The sequence below is a fragment of the Oryza sativa genome, chromosome 7, assembly GCF_034140825.1.
Source record: "Oryza sativa Japonica Group chromosome 7, ASM3414082v1".
Taxonomy (NCBI): Eukaryota; Viridiplantae; Streptophyta; class Magnoliopsida; order Poales; family Poaceae; genus Oryza; species Oryza sativa.
The window spans coordinates 4,297,008-4,320,107 of record NC_089041.1 but is presented as its reverse complement, the minus strand read 5'-3'; the positions used below and the strand labels follow the sequence as shown (position 1 = coordinate 4,320,107).

Below are 23,100 nucleotides of genomic sequence, written 5' to 3'. Positions count from 1 at the left end.
TCTCATTTCTTTGTATTTCGGATAGAGAGAGTAATATAACAAGAAAAAAGATTTTTTTTAAGTGAAAGAAAATGCACATGGACATGTGTCAGCGCATAAACACGCACCAGGAGACGGGACAGCGACGCCTCGTTCGGAAACCCCTCCACCAAAGCACACAAAAACTCGTCCTCCCCCGCGCGGCGCGGCGCGACGCGACGCGATGGAACCGACGCGCCGTTGCGTCCCCGGCCATCTCGCCACCGCCGCCGCCGCCGCCGCCGCCTCGCCGTTCTCCCCGCCGCCGTCGCTGCCGCTGCCGTCCGCGCTCATGCCCCCCAAGAAGCGCCGCCTCTTCACGCCCGCCCCTCGCCACGCCGCCACCCCGCCACCACCACCACCTCCCCCCACCCCCGCCGTCGAGCCCACCCTACCAATCCCCCCCGCCTCGACACCGCCGACGCCGCCTCAGCCCTCCGCCTCCACGGAGCCCTCGACGGCGCCGCCTCCCGCTGTCGACGACGCGGCGGCGAGGTCGTCGTCGTCGTCGTCGCCGGCGTCGGCGGCGGCGGCGCGGAAGGTTCGGAAAGTGGTTAAGAAGGTCATCGTCAAGAAGGTCGTCCCCAAGGGCACGTTCGCCGCTCGGAAGGCCGCGGCGGCGGCGGTTGCTGCTGCTGCGGCGGTCTCCGGAGCAGCAGCATCATCGGAGGCAGGGGGAGAAGCCCCAACCGACGAGCCAGCAAGTGATCAGGACGGCGGAGTTGGGAATGAGCAAAAATTGGATGAATCCAAACCTGCCACGGATTGCAATGCCGTTGCGGTGGTGGAAGAATCGGTGTGTAAGGAGGAGGAGGAGGTGGCCTTAGTGGTGGGTAAGGGAGTGGAGGAGGAGGAGGCGGGGATGTCGGAGCGGCGGAAGAGGATGACCATGGAGGTGTTTGTTGGTGGGCTTCACCGGGACGCCAAGGAGGATGATGTGAGGGCGGTGTTCGCCAAGGCCGGGGAAATCACCGAGGTCCGGATGATAATGAATCCTCTTGCAGGGAAGAACAAGGGGTACTGCTTCGTGCGCTACCGCCACGCCGCGCAGGCGAAGAAGGCCATCGCGGAATTCGGCAATGTGAAGGTAGTGCCATCACACTTTTGGTTTGATTTTATCATCATTGTAATCCCGCACCAGTGCTGATTGCTGTATGACCTGTGCATTAGTGCAATCATCAAATGCGGGACAATGCTGCATATTTGTTTCATAATATCGCAACCGGTACACAGATACTTTTTTCAGTTAAGTATCGGATGGAATGACCATGTAAGCTTACTGCAAGAGCTTAAAAATTTTCCACTGTCAAATGGACCAGTGACTTCTCTCTACGATGCCATGATTGATTTTATTGAGTCAGGTCGTACTAGTTGATCCAGCATCCCCTAATGGGATATGCCACATTGATCTTAATTCCTATCCTGTTTACCATTTGTTATGGTTGACTCATCATAGCACAAATCCATAAACTTCTACATGTATTTCGTATATATTTGGTTGCTTTATTATTATGCAGTGCCAATTTTCTGTGATAAAAATGGTTTCTTGTGAAAATTTTGGATAGACCAGGTCTTCTAGTCCCACATATTGCTGTAATGAATAGTACTTATTACACCTCTTTCTCCAATTTTGTTTATGGAAACTCTGCTACAGATTTGTGGGAAGCTCTGTCGAGCTGCAGTTCCAGTTGGGAATGACAGAATTTTTCTTGGAAACATCAACAAGAAATGGAAAAAAGAAGATGTGAGTAACATTTTCATTTTTGTGTTCTGATTGACTTGATTGGGTGTTAGCCTGAATTTCATTTTTATATTCTCATATGTTGCTCTTCAAAGCAGGTCATCAAGCAGCTAAAGAAAATTGGAATTGAGAACATTGATTCTGTAACACTTAAGTCTGATTCAAATAATCCAGTCTGTAATCGTGGTTTTGCATTTCTTGAACTGGAAACTAGTAGAGATGCACGGATGGCATACAAAAAGCTTTCACAGAAAAATGCTTTTGGCAAAGGCCTGAATATAAGAGTTGCATGGGCTGAACCATTGAATGATCCAGATGAGAAAGATATGCAGGTCTCTCTCTCCCTCTCTCTCCAACATACTGCCTATGTGTGTCATCCACTTAGCTTTTATAGAGATCATATCATATGCATATGGTGGTTTTGTGACTCTAATAAGACTGAAACTGCAAATGAATGTCAAATCAGATGATCTTATTTGTTTTAACCTTTTCTTTTGAAGACAACCTCCACTTTCTTTCAGTCTAGTCATACGTTTGGCATTCTTGTCACTTATCCTATCATTTGGCATAAGGCACAGGTTGTGTCTTACTGGTTCTGTTGCTATCACAATTATATCCTGGATATACATCGGTATACTAGCTGTAACTGTTTATGCTTAAGTTCTGACACGAAATGAATTTTCTGTTCTTTTAAGGGCATCCCTGTATCTCTGTATTGCTGATGATTTGGCCTCATTGATGATCGTAGAGTTCAGTTTTTTCGCTATCAACCTTTTATCCTATGGTCCTTATACCATTGGTTCTTACAGATGTCAACTGTTCTATTTCGACCTGGACATATTATTCATGATGTTGCTTTATCCAAACCTTGGGAGAGATTTCTTTCCTTCTGTTCTGTCTTAATTGTTTCATAACTCTGTTGGATGGAAAAATCAGTTTGACTAGTATGTCCATGTCCTTTATGAACAATGTTTCTTGGACCTTCATATGTTTGGCCCTTGGTTCGAAGTGCATCGTCGTCCTCCTTATTACATAAATAAGTTAACGACCATTTGTTTCCACTTGTTAACATACCTGGCTTTATTCATATCCCCGTTCAAGTCCTTTAATCATATCTGAAGTTCTGAACACTTAACAACATATTTGATTTCGCTTCCCTGGGAAGTCTAAGTACTCTGATGCACTGTTTGTTCCATCTAGGTTAAATCGATTTTTGTGGATGGGATACCAACGTCCTGGGATCATGCTCAGCTAAAAGAAATCTTCAAGAAACATGGGAAGATTGAAAGTGTGGTTCTGTCACGCGATATGCCGTCAGCTAAAAGGAGGGACTTTGCCTTTATTAATTACATTACTCGTGAGGCTGCAATCTCGTGTCTTGAATCTTTTGACAAGGAAGAGTTCAGTAAGAACGGCTCAAAGGTCTTTTCTCGACTTGGATTAATTCAGAGTATTAGTTTACAATTGATAGGATTTTTACATCTTTTGGCGTGTCCCAGGTGAATATTAAAGTTTCATTGGCTAAACCTGCCCAACAGAGCAAGCAGACCAAGGAAGACCATAAATCTAGTATTACTGGGGAAGGCAAAATGAAGACTTCTAAAAGTTAGTCATTCCCAATTCCATCCATCTTGTCGTCTATTTCCAATTGTTTGACCCATCTGTGGCTGCCAGCTTTCTCCTATGTAAATATTAACTACATTAATCAACCAACTTCATTATAATCTGAAGATTGATAGCTCAAGACACATAAATCTTCAGATTTTAATGAAAGAGCAAGATATACCCCAATTGTCATAACAAGTGCCATATCAAACTTATCTTTAGCATTTGAGTGAATCTGAATTTGCAAACCGTTCCATGGTCATGAGGCTCATTTTTCTGCAACCAAAGTCAATACATACCGAAGGCCCAACTGAGAGTGGTCAAATCATGAATTCATAATCCTCCATATTTAATAGGCCGACAGACCCTTGACCAAGAAACCAAGCAATTGCCTCCATTTGCATGTTCTTGACCTTTTCCTTAGATCGAAAAATAAAACTAGTGCAAAATGCAAATGAATATAAGGTGGATGATTATTTATTAACTGATTAATTGATTGGGTGAATTGTATGCATGTTGCATTTGTTCTCAAAATGGACAGGTTGTATAACAGTTCTCAGATTTATTTTCAGAAACAATTGCTCTTATGTGGAAAAGAAGCTGGTTTCATGATGTCTGATGCCTGACATTTTTTATCTGTGTAATGACTGGTTTATAGCATATTCTCTAATATCTACTTCACCTGTGTAAATTAGATAGATGTCTTTCGTAAACCGTTTCCCCTGAACAAATAAACCATCTGAATGCATGTGAAGCCCCTACCAGCTGTTTGATAAAATCAAGCCATAGTTGGATGGTGTTGTCTTAGTTTTCACTAGGCTGCAAAATCTGCTAGCTGTTTCATGCTGCCACTCTGGCTATGTGCGCTCCTATTATATTGTGTTTGCTCCCCTCCTACAATTAACATGTCGTCCAATACAATATATTTTTGAAGTTTTGCCATATTGTTTTCTCTTTAAAATCCCTATCAGCTGATGTTTTCGTCCTCTAAACAGTAAGATACCCTGTTCAAGATTATACCCACATTTATTCTGGAGAGAAGCGTCCCTTTTCAACACTGGTAGGTTAAACCATATCGTCTTGAAAAACTGCATACTGATCTTTTAATCTCGTAGTTTTGATTTTAATCCAGGGTGATCCTTATTATCCATTGAGAGGTCATTCTTGTCGTCGTCATGAGGGTAGCACCTATACTACAGCAGCATCAAGGTGATCTGAAATTCTAAACTATCCCCATATGTCATATTATTTATCAGAATAGAGTAGCGGATTCTTTCTCACTTAATCATTTTGCATCCTCTTATGTCAGCTATGGTGCGCTGCCCCCTGCTACTGCTGAATCTTCTCTGCCACATTATCATGACAGCAATAGATATCCTCCACACCTAGGTATGTTATACAGTGTGTCTGGTGCTAACAATTAATAAAGGACTCCTCCATATGGACTATAATATATGTAATGTATCACGCATTTTCAGCTTTTTATTATGGACTAACAGGAACACCAATCAGTAGTCAGGTATGATTTCCTATGGCAAATTCTCTAGATCTTCCTCCCACCCTTAAACCTGGGTGGAACCTGTGGATACACCTCTAACTTGTTAAATGTTTCCTGATTTCTGATATTTAATTTTGTTGTTACAATCCAACATATAACTTGACCATTTGTATTTCACTCTGTTCAGGTGAGGCAATCAAGTTCTCGCCAACCAGCGCAGTCCTATCGAAGCAGGCATGGCAAAAAATGTAAGGGTAACTTCCATATATCAAATTGGTATTGAGCACACTTAAATCTCAACATCTTATCTTTGTGTTGATTCATGTACTACAGCAGGTTGACCACATGATAATGACGAATATTTTCCAACACAGATGATGGTTTTTGTGGATTCGCTGCGTGAGAAGTCCGTAGTTAAACCATGGCAGAAGACTGAAAACTTAAAGCTAATGGCATCACTATTGGTACATTATACAGTTTAGTGAATGCTCTTTGGGGATGATAGTCTTAGTTTGGAACATGGGAATTTCAGTTGGAGTTTTGCTTTAGCTGTATATTTCCCTGTAGGGATCCATGGAATTCCCGTGTTCCAAAATAGGCCTTCTTATGTAGCAGGAGGTGTTGCGTTTGTCTTAAACTGATATATGGCCATTGTACAAAGGAAACTGGAAAGTGCTTCTGAAAATTATCCTCGTATATCTGCCTGTTGTGATGTTTTCTTGGTATTCCTGAATTGTGAAGAACTGTTGAACGATCCTAGCAGTACCTTCAAGGGCACACGTACATCACTCCTGACCTAGAGAAAATCACAATATGCTTTAGATACTTGGTCTGTCCTAAAATATAGCTTTCTATGTTTTGGAGAAATTAACGATTAGGGTAAAAGATCTGCAATGCCCTCATTAATGGATGGTGTGGTGCGGTTTAAGGGTTAGTAGATGATAGAGGTAGCATGAGAATTGGGAAGTGTTGGGATAAAAGTCACATTTTTTATATATTCTAGGTAGTTATACTATATAACGGGCAGTTTCAGCAATATCTTTATATATCTCAAGCCGGCAAGGTTGCTGCTCGCTGATTGGTTAAGATGATGCACAATTATATGTTGACACGTGTCTCTCTTTCTTTCCCCAAGAGACCAAGAGTAAGTATTTAGAAAGAACTATTTCCACACAATTCTAGAACTCCAGTATCTTCAATTCTGGTCTCATTTCAAATGATTTAGCACTAAACAAGACAATATTGTAGTCAAACTAATGAAGGAAAAAAAGTTTCAAACAACATTTATAGGGGAATCATTTACCTGATTAAATCAAATAAGGAGTTGACAATCGAAAGAAGAATTGAGCTACGCAATGAGATTAAATAGGAGCAATGGTGGTGGCAGTGACTGCAATACTTGATTGTATAAGCGATGGCACTCGCACTAAATGGCTCTTCCGTGAATATTGGAGTGCTATCGAAGACTTGTTGATCAATTGGACTCCTCAATGGCGGTGAACGCCCTGCTTGCCAAGCTCACACCACCGCAACCATCTCGCTGGTCAGACGTGACGGCTATGCCGAGACCTCCATGCTTCCACCTTTACCATGGCAGATGCTGGAGTTTGGTAGCCATCTCCGGATCCGTCGATCTTGCACCTTGGCACCCCTGGAATCAATGCCCCGAGAGTAGCCGCTTGATTGAGTGTATGGGTTTAAAGCATCTATTTTCTAGTATATACCTTTAAAGTCAGATCTTCAAGCATCTATATGTAATGGTATGATATATACAATCCTAATTGCACAAGCCTCTTTGGTGAACCGACCTATTTAAAATTGCTGACCGAAATTGATGCGTGTTTACAATTACGCGAACATGACAAACTATTCTATGGACAAATTTGGTAAAGGAAATATCTGATTGGAAATTAATATTCTGATCTCATTGATTGAAACAAACTATTCTGATCTCATTGATTGAAACAAACTTTATGAGATCAATGACCAAGAAGAAAAACAATCATAAGTGATCGTCCAAAGTCCATTAGGTTACTAGCCGGCGGCAGGCTTTCCACCAGTTTCCTAGTGTCAACACTATCAATTTAAATTATTTTTTTTTAAAAAAACACATGGTTTCCACTTTCAGAAACAGTTTTTGGATGCGTGCTTAGAACTACGCAATTTTTATGTTCATCGTCTTGTACTTCCATTTTTCTTTCTTGCTGAATATTTCGAATTCTTCAACAAGAATTTATATGGTTGGGAGCGGACCCATACTTTAGACAGGCCCTGGGCCGCTCCAACTTTAGCTCAGATCCTTTTACATGGTGAAATCAGATGAGCTTATATGGGTCTTCACTTCCAGGCCCCAGGCCACTGCTTGGGTGGCCCAAGGTTTGGGTCCACCCTTTGTTGTCAACTATCGGTAGCTCCCCAAATTGCAGAAGAAGGTGGACAAAGGCTGCCTTAATTACCTAGGAGATACAAACTCTTTGTAGTCCATGTCACAGAACTTCTCAAGAAACTCTATCTCAGTTGGAGGAATAGTTTAAAGAAAGTTTTTCTGGCATAACAAGAAAAGGCTTGAATGTCCAAACCAGCCCAACAAACTCGACAATGAACAAAAGGAAGAACACCATTTGATCACCTACATACCCAAAAAAGAAAGTTAACAATAAAATGGGTAGAGAAGATCAAATAGACTACATGATATGAAATTATCATATGGCGAAGGAAAGAATTTGAGAACAAACCAGACAGTGTGTACCAGTGTCTAAGGTCCTATTGGGCACAACTCCAGATCTCAGATCCACACTTGATTTGAAGTTTGTATGTTAAATTATATTGGTTTAAAATTTTATATTTCATCTAAAATTTAAATAAAATGATTCGTCCAAATGTTATAAATATATTGTAGATACAAATCCATGGATTTATGGAGCTAGGAATACCCAGCTCTAAAAAGTCTTAGATCTGAAGCTGTGTCAAATACCCCCTAAATTTTAGTCATATTACAAGATTCATAATATTATTTATTTAAGAATGTGAAGTTTTAAAGTTATTTCCACAAATAGTACTAGTTCACAATACCTGGAAAGAAGAAAGCATGTTGACGCTTTTGCGCCCATGAAAACCTGCATTAACAGATGACTATTTTATACCAGATTGGCACTTGTACATTCCAAATGTATACCAAGTTGAATAAAAAAAAATGTAAATTACTTAACAGCCTCCAAAAGGGAACATATCTAGTGCACATTTTTGGAATGAAAGCTTCATGCCATTTGAAATTCGTAAGTTAGAATTGATGCTTATTTTCCTACAAACATAAACACTAGAAATAAAATAATACTTACACAATACCAGCTCCTGCTGGAGCAAATGCCTTGAAAAAGGACATTAGAGTGGTGGCTAAACCATTTGCCGTTCCTCTTTGATCTTGGGTCTTATGGTTCCATTGAGGGACAATGTCTTAAAAAGAAGATATTATAATAAAACTGAAGGAATTAAACTATGATATAGTGGCACATACCACAGAATCATTTTGAAGTATGTACGTGCAAGTAACAATGGTGACCTAATAACCATAACAATAGGAAAAATATGTTAGTAATTAAGATATTGACCCATGCTATATTTTTGTGCTTCTTTCAGATATTGAAAAGAAATCAGATATAACATCCAATTGCAATAATCCTATGAAAAACTCTTTAGGTGAACTCATAAATTAAAATTTGGCTATGTGACATTGATAATTTCATGTATTTTTCTAATTATTATAGAAACATTCTTTATAAACAAACATTTTCTTTTTCTAGAGAATCAAAAAACATGAAATGTTGTTATGAAATATGTTCAACAAAAGCAAGAAATATATACCTATATTGTTGTTGATATTTAAATTTTTTCTTGCTCTAATACATAGAGAAACAAAACAAATATATGTTGCAATATCAATAAATATTTCAAGCATGTTGATACTCACAACAAGATTACTTTTAAGTACCGAAACAATATTTAGTACTATTTGAACCCAAGGTCTTGGGAGGTGCGTCATAGGTGAGTAAGTAAAAAGCAAAACCATAGATAGAACCTGCAAAATTTAATCATGATATGTACAATTTTTTTAAACATATGTAAAAAAAATCATGCTAACTTGCAATATTGAACTCACCGCTGCAACACGAGAAGTATTGATTGGTCCAAGAATTTTCTCAATATTAGGATAAATAAATGTTTGATACAACATAACACTCACACCTATAGAAAGAGAAAATATAAGATGAAATCGTTTAAGACAATTGGTATTGGTGATATGTAATTAAAAAGTTGACATGGAAAGTGCAATTATGAATAGAATTTACCTGAAATTGCAAGTACTTGACCAACATCCTCAGGGGAGAAACTTAGCCCACCATACTTTTTATCACTTTCAGACCATAGAGAAAATATCTAAAATGTGACTTGAAACGTTAGAGAAATTCCATAGAAACAAAACATTCTTTGCATAAAGAAATATCTATAATCAACTCATCAACTTAGTGGAGACAGCCTAAAGGCTATACATATCTCTCTATTTCATTTTATTGTACCCATATAAAGTTGAATTTAAATGAAATGATTAAATGCAATAATGACTAGAAAAATAAATACTGAGAAAAAATGTAGCTATTTGGATCAGGTAACAAGAACTATAAGTATTATTAATTGCAGTAAAGGCATTGGAATATATAACTATATGGAAGTTCTTTTTTCGACCTAGAAACCATAGGGGAAGCTCCTACTATATGTATTGATTTAGGCAACCAATATATATTTTTAGTTGGTCTCAGCTTTTGTATTACCATAATCAAAGAAGTATGGATGTTTAGTTATGCCTTTTGTCAATGCTTGTGTTTGCTGGTAGATGATAAACACTATATTACATTGTTTCTATTAAAAATCCATATATTTTAAAAGCACCACCATAGATATTATTGCTAAAAAGTAGTTAAATACACACCTCTGTATATGCCATATCATCAAAGCAGATGATACAGTAGAGAATGATAGATGACATCAATGGCCAATTCTTAAACAAATTCTTATTTATAGTTGGAGTAATATGTTGCTCAAGAAGTTCTTCAGATTTGGCAAAATGTGCAACCGGAGATTCAATTGGTCCATCGTCCTTTTTGTGGACTTTGAGATCATGCAGTGTCTCCTGAAATATTATGTCATGCAATTTCTTTTAATAACTAATCCATATATTGTTTATGCTTCCAATCTTCGATGAAAGCATACAAGTTAAAAATATGCCATACTCAAACAACCACTCCACATGTGACATTTCATTGCTTAATCACCCAACAGCTCCTGTTAATTGCAAAATTCGTGCTTAAATATTCAAACATTTGTTTTCCATTGTAATTCTATATATCTTCTTATGGATTTTCAAGTAGAAAAAGTAATACTATTTTATATATTTGCAAAAACATACATAAGTGTGCATCACATCGAATATTTAGCAAAATAACATAGAAAGGTTGCACATACCGGGAGCCACATGCAGCTTATAAAGATAATAAAGCAGAAGACCGATATACATAAGGAAGGTAATAAGTACGGGTACCTATGAAAAGAATTTTTAAAAACAGTAAGTTGAAGCCACTTGTCTATTGTAACTGTTTTTTTTAATAAATGTATTATAACCGTATTCATATGTGATACTAAATACCTTCCGAATAGTGAGTTGCCAGGAAATAACTTTGGATATTTTTCCGTTGGCTATCAGACAAAATAACAGTGTCATAATAATATTAGTGGATAAGTGCATATTAAATTCCTATATCACTAATATTTTTTATACCTGTGCAAGATATCCACCAATAACTGATCCAATAATAAGACCCATTGCCCATGATGTGCTATCCTAATAATGGAGAGGAACAAACATCATAAATTGAGTTGTTGCATTAGCGAGTAGTGAAAACATATTTCTATAAAATATTGTATGCTTACAAGTGACAATCCAATAGCTTGATGCTCAGGCCGACAAACTTCAGTAGTGTAAGCCTATAAAGATCAAAGACCCAAGTTACTAAACTTAACATCCTTAAATATCTAATAGAGTTCTGATTCAGTCAGTAATCATACTCTTATTGGGCCAAGTAAACCATTCAATGATCCAACAAGAAAACGTGTAGTTATTGCCATCCAGTACTGCGTGCTTAGCCCAAACAAAGTATTAAATACCAGCCTAAGATATTTAGTGCAATACAATGAATCAAATGAAGGTAACAAAGAATAGGTGCAATACAAATAGAGAAAAAAATTTCTAACGTGAAGAAAATTCCAAACACAATAACCGGCTTCCTGCCGATACGATCTGCTACCATCCCCCAAATAGTTGAAGTTAAAGCTCTACCAAGCATATATGAAGCACCTACAAATATTAAGAACATGACATCGATGCTGGATGACTGAGTACAAAAGAATGATTATTACTTATATAACAACTGGAGCTTGACACATCTAATCATTGGATATAACCATATTGAAATTGTTTGGAGGGGTTCTTACCTACAAAGCCTCCGTAAAATCCAATGTCTTCTATTGTTTTGGCAACATGCAAATCTCTTATCTATTGAGGACAAAATTTTACAATACTTAGCAAAATTGTCAATGGTTTATAAAAGAAGAGTAACTGCACTATAGTTTATTATATTGACTTCAATGTGTTCAAGAAAAATATATCGACTTAATTAATTTCAAGACAATTTACCAAAATATAATGTCACAAATACGATTATTATCATTAATCACTAACGAATGGTCAAACCATATTGTAAACTAGATGACGTCCCATGCTTTGCTGTGGGATGTATGGATACATGTTAAATGCAATAGAAATGATGACTGTCAAGCGCCTGGGCGCTCAACGACGGCGGGCCGTGACTACGTAACTCGTAGTCGCGCTCCAGTCCTCACCTGCGAGGTTATACCCCTCAGCTAGTGGCTTAACAGAATAAGAGGGAGATTAGACGATAACTTTCATGCTTTCCTCTCAAATATTTCGGTACAAGAGTATATAGCCCTCCGGCTAACTAACTTGGAAATAAACGCTAACAACTTGGAAACAAACCCTCCTAGAATCAAGGCTACTCCGATCCTAGCCACTGAGCCCGTCCTTGCCATCCACGGTCACGGTGATCGCGCTCTGCGCCGCGACACGCGCTGCGGCTCGCTCCGCAGCTCTCCGCACATCTCGCGCCCGGCGACGCCGTGTATAGGCCGTGCCCCACATGACATCTCTCCCCTCCTCGCGAATCAGCTCGTCCTCGAGCTGGAACTGAGGATACTGCTCGCGGAAGGCGTCGAGGTCTTCCCAAGTAGCTGATTCGGCCGGTTCGCCACGCCAGTGCACGAGAAGTTGACGAACGCCGCGCGCTAGATGGGCCCGTTCCACGCGAGCCGGCTCCGGCGTGACCACGCCGTGGTGGATGGGGGGCAGCTCTGGCAGCGCTGCTGGAGGGACGCCGACGAACTTCTTGAGAACGCTGATATGGAAAACGTCGTGGATGCGCGCCTGGGGAGGAAGAGCCAACCGGACGGCGACGTCATTGATCAACTCCGTGACGAGGTACGGCCCGATGAAGCGCGGCTTGAGCTTGCCGGAGGTAGCTTGTGGCAGTGAAGACATGGTGCGCTGGCGAAGACGCAGCAACGCCCAATCACCCACCTGGTACGAAACGTGGCGATGCTGACGGTCATAGTGGCGCTTGTGCACCAACTGCGCCTGCTCCAGGCGATATCGGACGTCGGCGAGGAAGGCTTCTCGTTCCTCCATGTCACGTGCCACGGCAGCCACCCGGGTTTCGCCCGGCTCGTATGAACGGAGGGTGGGTGGGTCGCGGCCGTAGACGACGCGGAACGGAGTCTCCCGGAGTGAAGTCTGGTACGCCGTGTTGTAGACGTACTCGGCCCAGGGAAGCCACCGGAGCCACTGCCGGGGGCGGTCGCCGGTGAAACACCGTAAGTACATGACGATGACGCGGTTTGCCGATTCCGTCTGGCCGTCTGCTTGAGGGTGGAAGGCGGACGTCATGTGCAACTTGGCGCCCATCAGCCTCATCAACTCGCGCCAAAACAGCGAGGTGAACACCGGGTCACGGTCCGAGACCATGGACTGCGGCATACCATGGAGGCGCACGATGTCGTTGAAGAACGCCTACGCCACGGTCTCGGCAGTGTACGGGTGCGCCAGCGGGATGAAGTGGCAATATTTGCTGAAGCGGTCGACGACGGAGAGGATCACCGACTTCCCGTTTACCCTGGGCAGCGCCTCCACGAAGTCGAGCCCGATGTCAGCCCAGACGACGGTGGGAACGGGCAGCGGCAGCAGTAGTCCGGCGGGGTGGAGGTGCTCCGTCTTATATCTCTGGCACGTGATGCACTCCCGAACGAAGTCCTGCACACATCGACGCATGTTTGGAAAATGGAAATCGCGGTGGAGGCGATGTAGTGTGCGCTGGACCCCTTCATGCCCATCGTCGTGGACCGCTGCCACGATCTCTGGCAACAGCGGAGATGTTGGCGGTATGTAGAGGCGGCCGTCGTAGGTGATGAGGCCGTCCGTGATCGCCCACGGCGCCGCCCGTGTGCCAGCGACGATTTCGTCGTGGATCGCCACCAGAGCCGGGTCCCTGGCTTGAGCTTGGCGGAGGCGGTCGATGAAGTCGAAGCGGGGTCCCGAGACCGCCATGATCGTGCTCAGGGAAGCCTCCTCGGTGTCCCGGCGGGACAGGGCGTCAGCCACCGTGTTCGTCGCGCCGGACTTGTACTCCACGGTGAAATCAAATCCCAGCAGCTTGCCCACCCAGTGGTGCTGGGGAATCGTGGCGAGGCGCTGGTCGAGGAGGTATTTTAGGCTGTAGTGGTCCGTCTTGACGTAGAAGCGGCGCCCCCACAAGTATGGCCGCCAGTGGCGGACGGCGAGAACGAGACCAATGAGCTCGCGCTCATAGGCTGCCAAGGAGCGATGGCGGGGCGCCACCGGCCGACTGAAGAACGCGATCGGGTGGCCGTCCTGGATGAGGACCGCCCCGAAGCCATACGTGGACGCGTCACATTCCACGATGAAGGGCTTGGCGAAGTCCGGGAGCGCCAGCACAGGCGCGGTCGTCACGGCCTCCTTGAGGGCGAGGAAGGCTGCCGCGGCGTCGGCAGTCCATGTGAACCCGTCCTTCTTCAGGAGCGCGGTGAGGGGAGCGGCGATGGAGCCGAAGTTGTGGACGAACTTCCGGTAATAGCCCGCCAGGCCGAGGAAGCCGCGCACGGCACGCGCGGAGCGGGGCTGTGGCCACTCGTGGATGGCCTGGACCTTAGCGGGGTCCAATGCCACACCCGACGCCGAGATGGTGTGGCCCAGGTACCCGACGGAGTTGACTCCGAACGAGCACTTGGTCTTCTTCACGAACAGGCGATGCTGGCGCAGGATGGTGAGGACGACGCGGAGGTGGCGAAGGTGATCGGCCCAAGTATTGCTGTAAATCAATATGTCATCGAAGAAGACAAGTACAAACCGGCGGAGGTGATCGCGGAGGACGTCGTTCATGAGCGCCTGGAAGGTTGCCGGGGCGTTGCACAACCCAAACGGCATGACCAGGAACTCATAGAGGCCGTCATGGGTGCGGAACGCCGTCTTGTGGATGTCCTCCGGTCGCATCCGCACCTGGTGGTACCCCGACCGAAGGTCGAGCTTGGTGAAGAAGCGCGCCCCATGAAGCTCGTCCAGGAGCTCGTCGACGACGGGGATGGGGAACGCGTCCTTGACGGTGAGGGCGTTCAGGGCGCGGTAGTCAACGCAGAAGCGCCAGGTGCCGTCGGCTTTCTTGACGAGGAGGACCGGCGATGAGAACGCGGAGTCGCTGCGGCGAACGATGCCCTGGTGGATCATGGCGGCACATTGCCGCTCCAGCTCGTCCTTGTGGGCCGCCGGGTACCGGTATGGTCGGACGGCCACCGGCGCCGCGTCCGGCTTGAGGACTATGCCGTGATCGCGGCCGCGGGGGGGTGGTAGGCCCACGGGTTCGGCGAAGACGTCCGCGAACGACGCCAGCAGCTCGTCGAGGAGGGACGCGCTGGCCACCGTAGAGAGGAGCGATGGTGCAGCAGCAGACGTCACCCCGGTCCAGCGGAAGGCGTGCCCGTGGAGGTGGAACGCCATAGACGGCGTGGCGAAGTCCCAGACTATCTCGCCAAGGGTGGCCATCCACTGGGTGCCCAGCACCAAATCGTACCCTGCAAGAGGCATTACAAACAAGTCGATGTCGAAGTTGGTGCCGTCGATGACGACTGGCGCGGCGCGGATGACGCCCGGACACGCGACGCGCTCGCCGTTGGCGACGACCGCCGTGAGCCGCGGTCTGGACTCCACCGGAAGCCTCGTGCGTGGCGCGGCGCTGGCAGAGATGAAGTTGTGGGTCGACCCACTGTCGAGGAGGGCGACGAGTGGCGCACCGCCGATGGTGACTGCGATCTGCAGCGTCCCGCCGCGCGGTACGCCGGCCACCGCGTGCAGGGAGAAGACCGGCGATTCCGTGGTCGGCTCCTCATGAGCGTCGGCGGCGGCGTCGTCGTCGAGCTCCACCCCGGCAATGTGGAAGATGCGCCGGCAAACACGGTTGTGCCCCCGGGTGTAGCTCTCGTTGCAGTTGTAGCAGAGGCCAAGGCGGCGGCGTTCCGCCTGTTCCTCCTTGGTGAGGCGCTTCGCCTGGCGGCCCTCGCCCTGGTTGGTGACCGCCGGTGTCTTGTCAGGGTGCGGCGGGGGTGCCGGCAGAGCCGGACGCGCTTGTGGGGCGCCCAGGACGCCGCGGCCCGGAGCCTTGGCCGGCGCGGTCGTGTATTCGGCCATGAGCTTGAACTGCCGTGCCAGACTCATGGCGGACGCCACGGACTGGGGGTTCTGCATCTGGACTTGGAGGCTAAGCGGTGGCAGGAGCCCGCCGGTGTAGAGCTGGATCTTCTGGGCCTCCTCCAGTTTGCCCGCGCGGGGCAGCAGCGCCTGCCACTGCGACGAGTACTCCGCGACCGTCCCGGTCCGGCGGCAGGCCGAGAGCTCGAAGAGCGGAGTCGAGCGGAGCGGTGGCCCGAACCGCAGATTGATGAGGTCCTTGAAGCATGGCCATGTCGGAGTGCCCTCATCCTCCTGAATTTGCATGAACCACAGCTGGGCGTCGTCGTGGAGGTTGTACGAAGCCATCCAGACGCGCTCCTCCGGCATAATCCGCTGCTGCAAGAAAAAGGATTCGCACTTGTTGATGAAGGTGAGAGGATCAGTCTTGCCATCGTAGCGCGGCATCTCCGGGCGCCAATGCTTGGGGGGGCGATCTGGGGGTTGCTCGCCGGAGTGGTGCCGTGGGCCGGAGCCTGAGGATGATGCGGTGATGTTCTCGATCGCCTTGGCGTTGGCCTGGATAGACGACTGCATGGCGGCGACGTTCTTGGTGAGGGCGTCGATCGCGGCCTTGAGGTCGCCGTTGTCACCCATGTCACCGGAGTTGGAGGCGACGGATGACGAGGATGACGGGGAAGGTGGACTGGTGTTGGCAGTGATGGGTGGTGGACTAGGGTTGATGGGTGCGGGGTCGGGAGACGCGGGTGCGGCGGTGGTAGGGAAAGGCGCGGCGGCGGCGGACGCCGAGGATCGACGAGATCCCGATACCAGGTTGTCAAGCGCCTGGGCGCTCAACGACGGCGGGCCGCGACTACGTAACTCGTAGTCGCGCTCCAGTCCTCACCTGCGAGGTTATACCCCTCAGCTAGTGGCTTAACAGAATAAGAGGGAGATTAGACGATAACTTTCATGCTTTCCTCTCAAATGTTTCGGTACAAGAGTATATAGCCCTCCGGCTAACTAACTTGGAAATAAACGCTAACAACTTGGAAACAAACCCTCCTAGAATCAAGGCTACTCCGATCCTAGCCACTGAGCCCGTCCTTGCCATCCACGGTCATGGTGATCGCGCTCTGCGCCGCGACACGCGCTGCGGCTCGCTCCGCAGCTCTCCGCACATCTCGCGCCCGGCGACGCCGTGTATAGGCCGTGCCCCACATGACAATGACATGGATAGATTTGGTTTGGATTGAAATTAATATTACAAAAATTATGTGAGGAATGATAATTTAGCATCCTAGTATGTTGAGGTTTAGGATGTAATAAAATTGTATATGTAATAGCTATAGTTGCATGTTGAGCTTTAGGTACCTATTGAGTTGACGTGGCATTCTTGCATGTTAGTCTTTAGGATGCACTAATAATAATTAATATGCTTGCATGTTGAGTTTTAGTTGTTTAGTGGGTTGTGACAACATTAAAAAAGAGAATCGAGTAACATCCACTACCTAAAAAGAAGTCGTAGGGACACCTTATTGCAAATGGTTTCTTAACACTGTCACACAAACTTATTATAGATGGTTCTACTTAAACATCATATGCAATGGGATTTCCCACATGAGCTATTCAAAAAACATAATTAAAAATATAATTTTTAGATGGTTTTTATTGAAAACCATAATTAATATTATCACATAAGGTTCTAAGCAAAAATCGTATCCATAATAATCTTTTCCATTTTGTCCCCATTTAAGTGTTATCATATTTGTTGTCCAAAAGTTTATATAACATACTTTCCACCCTTAAACCCTAATTTGTCTCTAGTCTCCACCAGCCAGAACCCTCTCCCTTATCTCCTTGGGCTCTTTTCTTCTACACTCTACTTCGCCTCCCTATCACCCCACCCTAGCCTCCCTTTGCATATATGCTGCTGCCACTGTCCTCTTTGCCCTCTACTACGTTCTTTAGTCAGTGAGACTGAGACAAGCACTTCCTCCGTCCTATAAAAATTACACATAGTACGAGATGTTATATATCCTAGTATTACAAATCTAGTATTACAAATCTAGATAACCTTATGTTCAAATTTGTAGTATTATGATATTTCACATCTCGTACAAGGTTTATTTTTTATGGGAAGAAGTGAGTAGGGCTGTTAGCTGGCTGTCAGAGCCACTATGATACCTAAGCTCCTAACTACATTGCAATGCAATCCCGTGGATAAGAAAATTATTGTTTCTATTGATCTTTTAAAATGAGAAGCACTTACCATGAAATACAGGAAGGGATATATAAATGTTATTGGCAAACCTAGAATAAAAAGAAAAAAAATATTAGAAATCCACCTTTTATAGCAGACGGCAAACGTGCTACAATTACAAAACAACTAAACTGAACATATGGAAAAAAAAAGACTGAAATAAAGGGCAGCAAAAAGAAACAATATCACATTGATGTATCTGTTAACACTTGAACATCTTCGTGTAGACTACTAATGTACTGATGTACTACTAGAAACGACACTGTGATACTCCCCCCGTTCCTAATTATAAGGGCTTCTTGTATTTAAATTTTGTACCACTATATAAGCATTCCTAGACTAATTTGCATTATTCTCGTCATTTCAATGATTCTAAAGCCATGCTTGGAAACATAATCTAAACACTTAAAAGTTCAAAAAATTGAGTAAAAAGTAATCTTAATTTTGATCTGATCATAGTATTTGCTAAACAGCCTAGGATTTTTGTAATGGAGGGAATATTAGATAATGTTAGCGCGCACGTTATATATCTACTGACCCGGACGGATAACAGTTAGGCATCACTCACTCTGCTCTGCAGTGCTCTTCTCCGTTATCGAATAATTGACCCGATCATTGTTCAAGTTTAAATTTTAACTAGTTTTCTTTTAAAATACAGATATTTTTTTTAAACATATGTTATATTATTGTAGTGTAGCGATACAAATATAACCATACAACTTTCATTTATCGTAATATAATAATTTAAAATTAATTTATAATCAAAGTAAAAACAACCTTAGTCAACGATGATAATTATTCAGGAAAAGAGAAAGTAATTAATAATAATAAACTGCCGAATGAAACCAGCTGGAACCTCATCGGTTAGAGCAGGTACAATAGCAAGCTATAAGCCAGCTGCAAACATATTTTAAGAAGATAAATGAGGAGAGAGAAGAGCAGCGGACTACAGATTTGTAGCCAGCTGTAGTACGAACTCCAAGACGTAATGTGTGTATGACAGGTGGGACTATATATTAATAGTGTAGTATGTAACTATTGTATGAATGAGCTATTAGATTGGCTATAGATGAATTGGAGCTAGTAGTTGGCTATACTATTAAACTTGCTCTTAAGCAACTTCCACCTAAGCTAATTAAGTAAGAAGGCGTGCTAATCAACAAATTCTGAGGAGGAATCTTTTCCAGGACAAAAAAAAACAATCCTAATTACTTAAATTAGTGTCCTAATTAAGCTAACTGAGCTAGTACATATGAAATTACGTACAGGAGACGAGGATGATGATCCAGATGTGGAAGAACTGCAGGTAGGGGACGCCGGGATTCTCCGCCTTCCTCCGCTCGACGGCGCAGCCAGGGCAACCTTCCCAGTACGTGATCTTCTTCTCCAGCAACGGCGCCGCCGCCGCCGTCGCCGACGCCGACGCCGACGCCGATGCCGACGCCGACGCCGACGCCGCGGCTTCCTGGATATCAAACTCGCTGCCGCCGGCCATCGATCGATCCTGTCTAGCTTGTTCTTCACTCTGCCACTCGAGAATTATGGGGTGTAAAGGCCTCGTCCAGTTGGGGAAAATTTTTGGGTTTTGGATACACGGACACACATTTGAATTATTAAACGTAGTCTAATAACGAAACAAATGACAGATTCCGCCAGAAAATTGCGAGGCGAATTTATTAAGCCTAATTAATTTGTCATTAGCAAATGTTTACTGTAGCACAATATTGTCAAATTATGCTGTAATTAGGCTTAAAAGGTTCGTCCCGTAATTTACATGCAATCTGTGTAGTTATTTTTTTTTACATTTAATACTTTACATGTGTCCAAACATTTCAATGTGACAGCGTGAAAAATTTTGTTTTGAGAACTGAACATGGCCTAAATCGATCTTGTCCTCTTCTTTTGTCAACTTGTTCTGCCAGCATCTACCCACTTCTTATCTTAGTACGTGTTTGGTGTGAGATCGAGCTGAGATGGATTGGATTATTCTCTAAATTTTGTGATAGGATGTTTGGTTAGATGGATGGAGTGAATCATGTTTTTATTTGGTCAGAGAAATGAGGGGGATGAAATAGTCCTATCACTCATGTCGTCACCGTCGCACATTGAATTATTATTATATTTTCTCGAGGGCACAGCGAATGAGCGAATTATTGTTACTAGATAGAAATCACACGCGTTATTAAAAAAAAACTACATGATAAATAGTATATGTGAGTTATAAAATTTATTTGCTTATTTAAAAAAATATTTGAATGTTATAAACGGTTAGGATGCATGATATGTTTTTTTAGAAGAGAATTAATTTGCATCTTTGATGAATCATTTAACACTAAGAACAACTAAGTTGATATGGCTTTACAATAGAAGAGAAAAATAACATTAGTATAGTGAGGATAAACTTTATAGATTTTTGGATTCATGATGATTCATTACATGATGATAATGAACTCGTGGATTATTTAATTTGTTGGACTCGTTTGTTTGAGCTGCGGTCAATTTTAACTTATAAAATATAGTTTTAGAATTTTTTTTTGCATTGTTTAGCTTTCGGTCAACTAAACATATCATCATCCCTCCTTCTCAAGCCGGCGGATTGTATTGGGTCTGATTGGACCACGTGGCGTACATCACATCACAGATAAATGTTGAATTAAGGACGGGAAAAGTTCTGAAAACGTCTCCATGGAGAATAGATGGAACGGCTCTGCCCAGGTTCATAATTCCGACGAAAACCAGTCGAATTTCACGAAATTTCGACGTTTCGACGAGGCTCAAAAGTAGAAACCATTTGAGATTTGAATGAGTTTCATCCAAATTTAAATTTGAATTGATAAAAAAGAGAAAAAAATCTTATAAATAGTATGATCTTCATAGAACCTATTGGGATAATTTTTTTTTAAAAAATAATGTATTAATTTACAGTAGGAAAGAAAAGAATAATGAAATTAAAAAAATACTTACCTCTTTTTCTAGTTACCGATTGAAATTTCGATGATTTTGCTCGGAATTTTGCCAAATCTGACCGGTTTTTGCGAGCTTATTGGTAATCTCAGAAAATTTGTATTCAAATTTTGGTTTGTGAAATTTGTTCGGAATCTACAGGTTGTCCACCAGATTTCGTGAAAACCGTCATTCCGCTAGAGCCCGAAACAGAAGGCCATCTCGAAATCGTAAACCCTGGCTCTGCCAGACCATTTGTCAAGCACTATTGCATTTTCATCCTTAAATATTTTTCATTCTTCGATCCACTAAATAAAAAATTATAAATGTGCCCCTATCCTCATCAATTCTAGACTCATGTAGTCACACAATATAAATATAAATGACCTTTGATTTCGGGCTTCTATGACTAATCTATACTTTCTATAAAGTTATAGCCTACTAAGCGCTCAACATGCAACCATACCACATCATCACCCACTAGCAATAATTACATATTCCATCTCATGCAAGCATATTACATTATCTACAATTTATTTAATTCCACAACTCAACATGCAAACATATCCAATCATCACCTTCACATCATTTGCACAATACTCTAACAAATCTATCTATTATTTTTATAATATTTAACACATACTTATCAATATGTTTCACATTAAAACGCGAGTATCATTTGTTTATTTTATGATAAGTACTGCATATATCTAAGGTTTCATTATTGTTTCCTTTGTACTCCTAATTTGACTTTCTATAAAAGTTATAGCCTACTAAATCTAAAGCTCAACATACAACCATGCGTTATCATCACCCACTAGCAATAATTACATATTTAATCTCACGCAAGCATATTACATTATCTACAATTTATTTAATTCCACAAATCAACATGCAAACATATCCAATCATCACATTCACATCATTTGCACAATACTTTAACAAATCTATTATTTTTATAATATTTAATACATACTTATCAATATGTTTCACATTAAAGTGCGAGTATCATTTGTTTATTTCTTGATAAGTACGGCATATATGTGAGGTTTCATCATTTTTTCCTTTGCACTCCTAGTTTGATTGTCGAAAAAATATATTAAGAATTTCCGCAGCAAAGCACGGGGAATCACCTAGTTAATCTAACCTATAGAGTCAGTTTTTTATTTTTTGGCTTATCTATGGTCGGCTAACTGTAGCTCCCCGTATTTGTTTGGCCCGGCCAGAAACCAGTCTCAATATATTTTTACGCATGAGCAAATTCATCAGATTGAAATTATTCTAAATTAATTTTAGTTCACTTAAAATTCTACACTACTATGCCTAAAAGTGAATTCTCAGATTTCATGTAAAATGATGAATTACGTTCCGACTTTACATGAAAAAAAATATATTTTGGATGCATGACACATTTTCCAGATTTATCTGATTCATCTCCCAAATATTCAGTATTTGTTACATTTAAGCCTCCAAGAACTTAGTTTATGTTAACAACCTTAAAAGAAAACATATTGATAAACCTATTATTTTTAGGGTTAATTGATCCATGCCACTGCAAATATGGCATATTAGAAAAATACCGATACTATTCACGATATCGGCTATGTGCCACTAAAATTTGGGAAAATTAGAACCACGCCACTGCCGTCCAATTATCTCTCAACCTATGTCTAAGCCCCCTGTTAAATGTCACTTTTGCCCCTTCCCCTTCCATCTCTCTTCTTCCTCAATCCCGGTGGAGAGACGAGATGGGCGTTGGGCGTCGGCAGCATTGGTGATGAAGCTCAAGGCCGACGCGGCGGAGCTCGAGGACCGACGCTTCCTCCATCAGCAGTGCGGAGCTGTTCTTCCATCCTCCTCTATCGCCATAGACAACGCCGGCGGCCCTCCTCGCCTGATCTGGGCGGAGGCGGTGCGGCTCGCTGATGACCACGACGAGGACAGCGACGGCGGCGGCTACTCCTGAGCTCTCCCCCGTAGATGAGGTTGACGACGGTGACATCGGTGGCTCCCGAGCCTCCCGCCGCAGATGGGGTCGAAGACGACGGCGTCGACGGCAGTGGCTCCTGAGGCCTCCCACCGTGGAGGTGGTCAACGACGGCGGCTGCAACGGTGGTGGAGAGAGAGGAAGTCCCGAGGCCTCCCACTGCGGAGGGGGTTGATGACGGCGACTGCAT

General features: G+C 43.5%; 2 protein-coding genes and 1 pseudogene across 11 annotated transcripts; 1 reads left to right on the top strand and 2 right to left on the bottom strand.

Moving 5' to 3' along the window:
* Positions 1 to 126: 126 nt before the first annotated feature.
* LOC9270736 (heterogeneous nuclear ribonucleoprotein Q) lies at positions 127 to 5,558 on the top strand. Of its 4 annotated transcripts, none has more exons than XR_010742489.1 (11): positions 127 to 1,105; positions 1,673 to 1,762; positions 1,858 to 2,091; positions 2,960 to 3,181; positions 3,259 to 3,364; positions 4,360 to 4,424; positions 4,480 to 4,573; positions 4,674 to 4,753; positions 4,843 to 4,883; positions 5,050 to 5,110; positions 5,196 to 5,558. XR_010742489.1 is itself a non-coding variant. In XM_026026883.2 (11 exons), exons 1-11 carry the CDS (start codon positions 203 to 205, stop codon positions 5,263 to 5,265), a joined length of 1,908 nt encoding a protein of 635 aa, XP_025882668.1. In that variant the 5' UTR covers positions 127 to 202; the 3' UTR covers positions 5,266 to 5,558. The 4 variants fall into 4 exon arrangements, 3 of the variants coding, with proteins under 3 accessions (XP_025882668.1, XP_025882669.1, XP_015647170.2); XM_026026883.2 differs by having other exon boundaries at positions 4,497 to 4,573; positions 5,237 to 5,558; XM_026026884.2 differs by having other exon boundaries at positions 4,497 to 4,573; positions 5,199 to 5,558.
* Positions 5,559 to 6,749: 1,191 nt separating this feature from the next.
* Positions 6,750 to 19,559, bottom strand: LOC112939608 (protein ZINC INDUCED FACILITATOR-LIKE 1). Of its 7 annotated transcripts, none has more exons than XM_066312273.1 (17): positions 19,247 to 19,554; positions 17,990 to 18,030; positions 11,406 to 11,466; positions 11,166 to 11,268; positions 10,980 to 11,082; positions 10,845 to 10,898; positions 10,693 to 10,755; positions 10,561 to 10,610; positions 10,380 to 10,455; positions 9,847 to 10,047; positions 9,209 to 9,296; positions 9,019 to 9,104; positions 8,830 to 8,937; positions 8,377 to 8,421; positions 8,201 to 8,289; positions 7,935 to 7,978; positions 6,750 to 7,491 (listed from the first exon to the last, which is right to left on the bottom strand). In XM_066312273.1, exons 1-17 carry the CDS (start codon positions 19,473 to 19,475, stop codon positions 7,376 to 7,378), a joined length of 1,557 nt encoding a protein of 518 aa, XP_066168370.1. In that variant the 5' UTR covers positions 19,476 to 19,554; the 3' UTR covers positions 6,750 to 7,375. The 7 variants fall into 7 exon arrangements, with proteins under 7 accessions (XP_066168370.1, XP_066168372.1, XP_066168373.1 ...); XM_066312274.1 differs by having other exon boundaries at positions 7,026 to 7,407; positions 19,247 to 19,556; XM_066312275.1 differs by lacking the exon at positions 8,830 to 8,937 and having other exon boundaries at positions 19,247 to 19,555.
* Positions 19,560 to 22,612: 3,053 nt separating this feature from the next.
* Positions 22,613 to 23,100, bottom strand: LOC107281572 (uncharacterized; annotated as a pseudogene).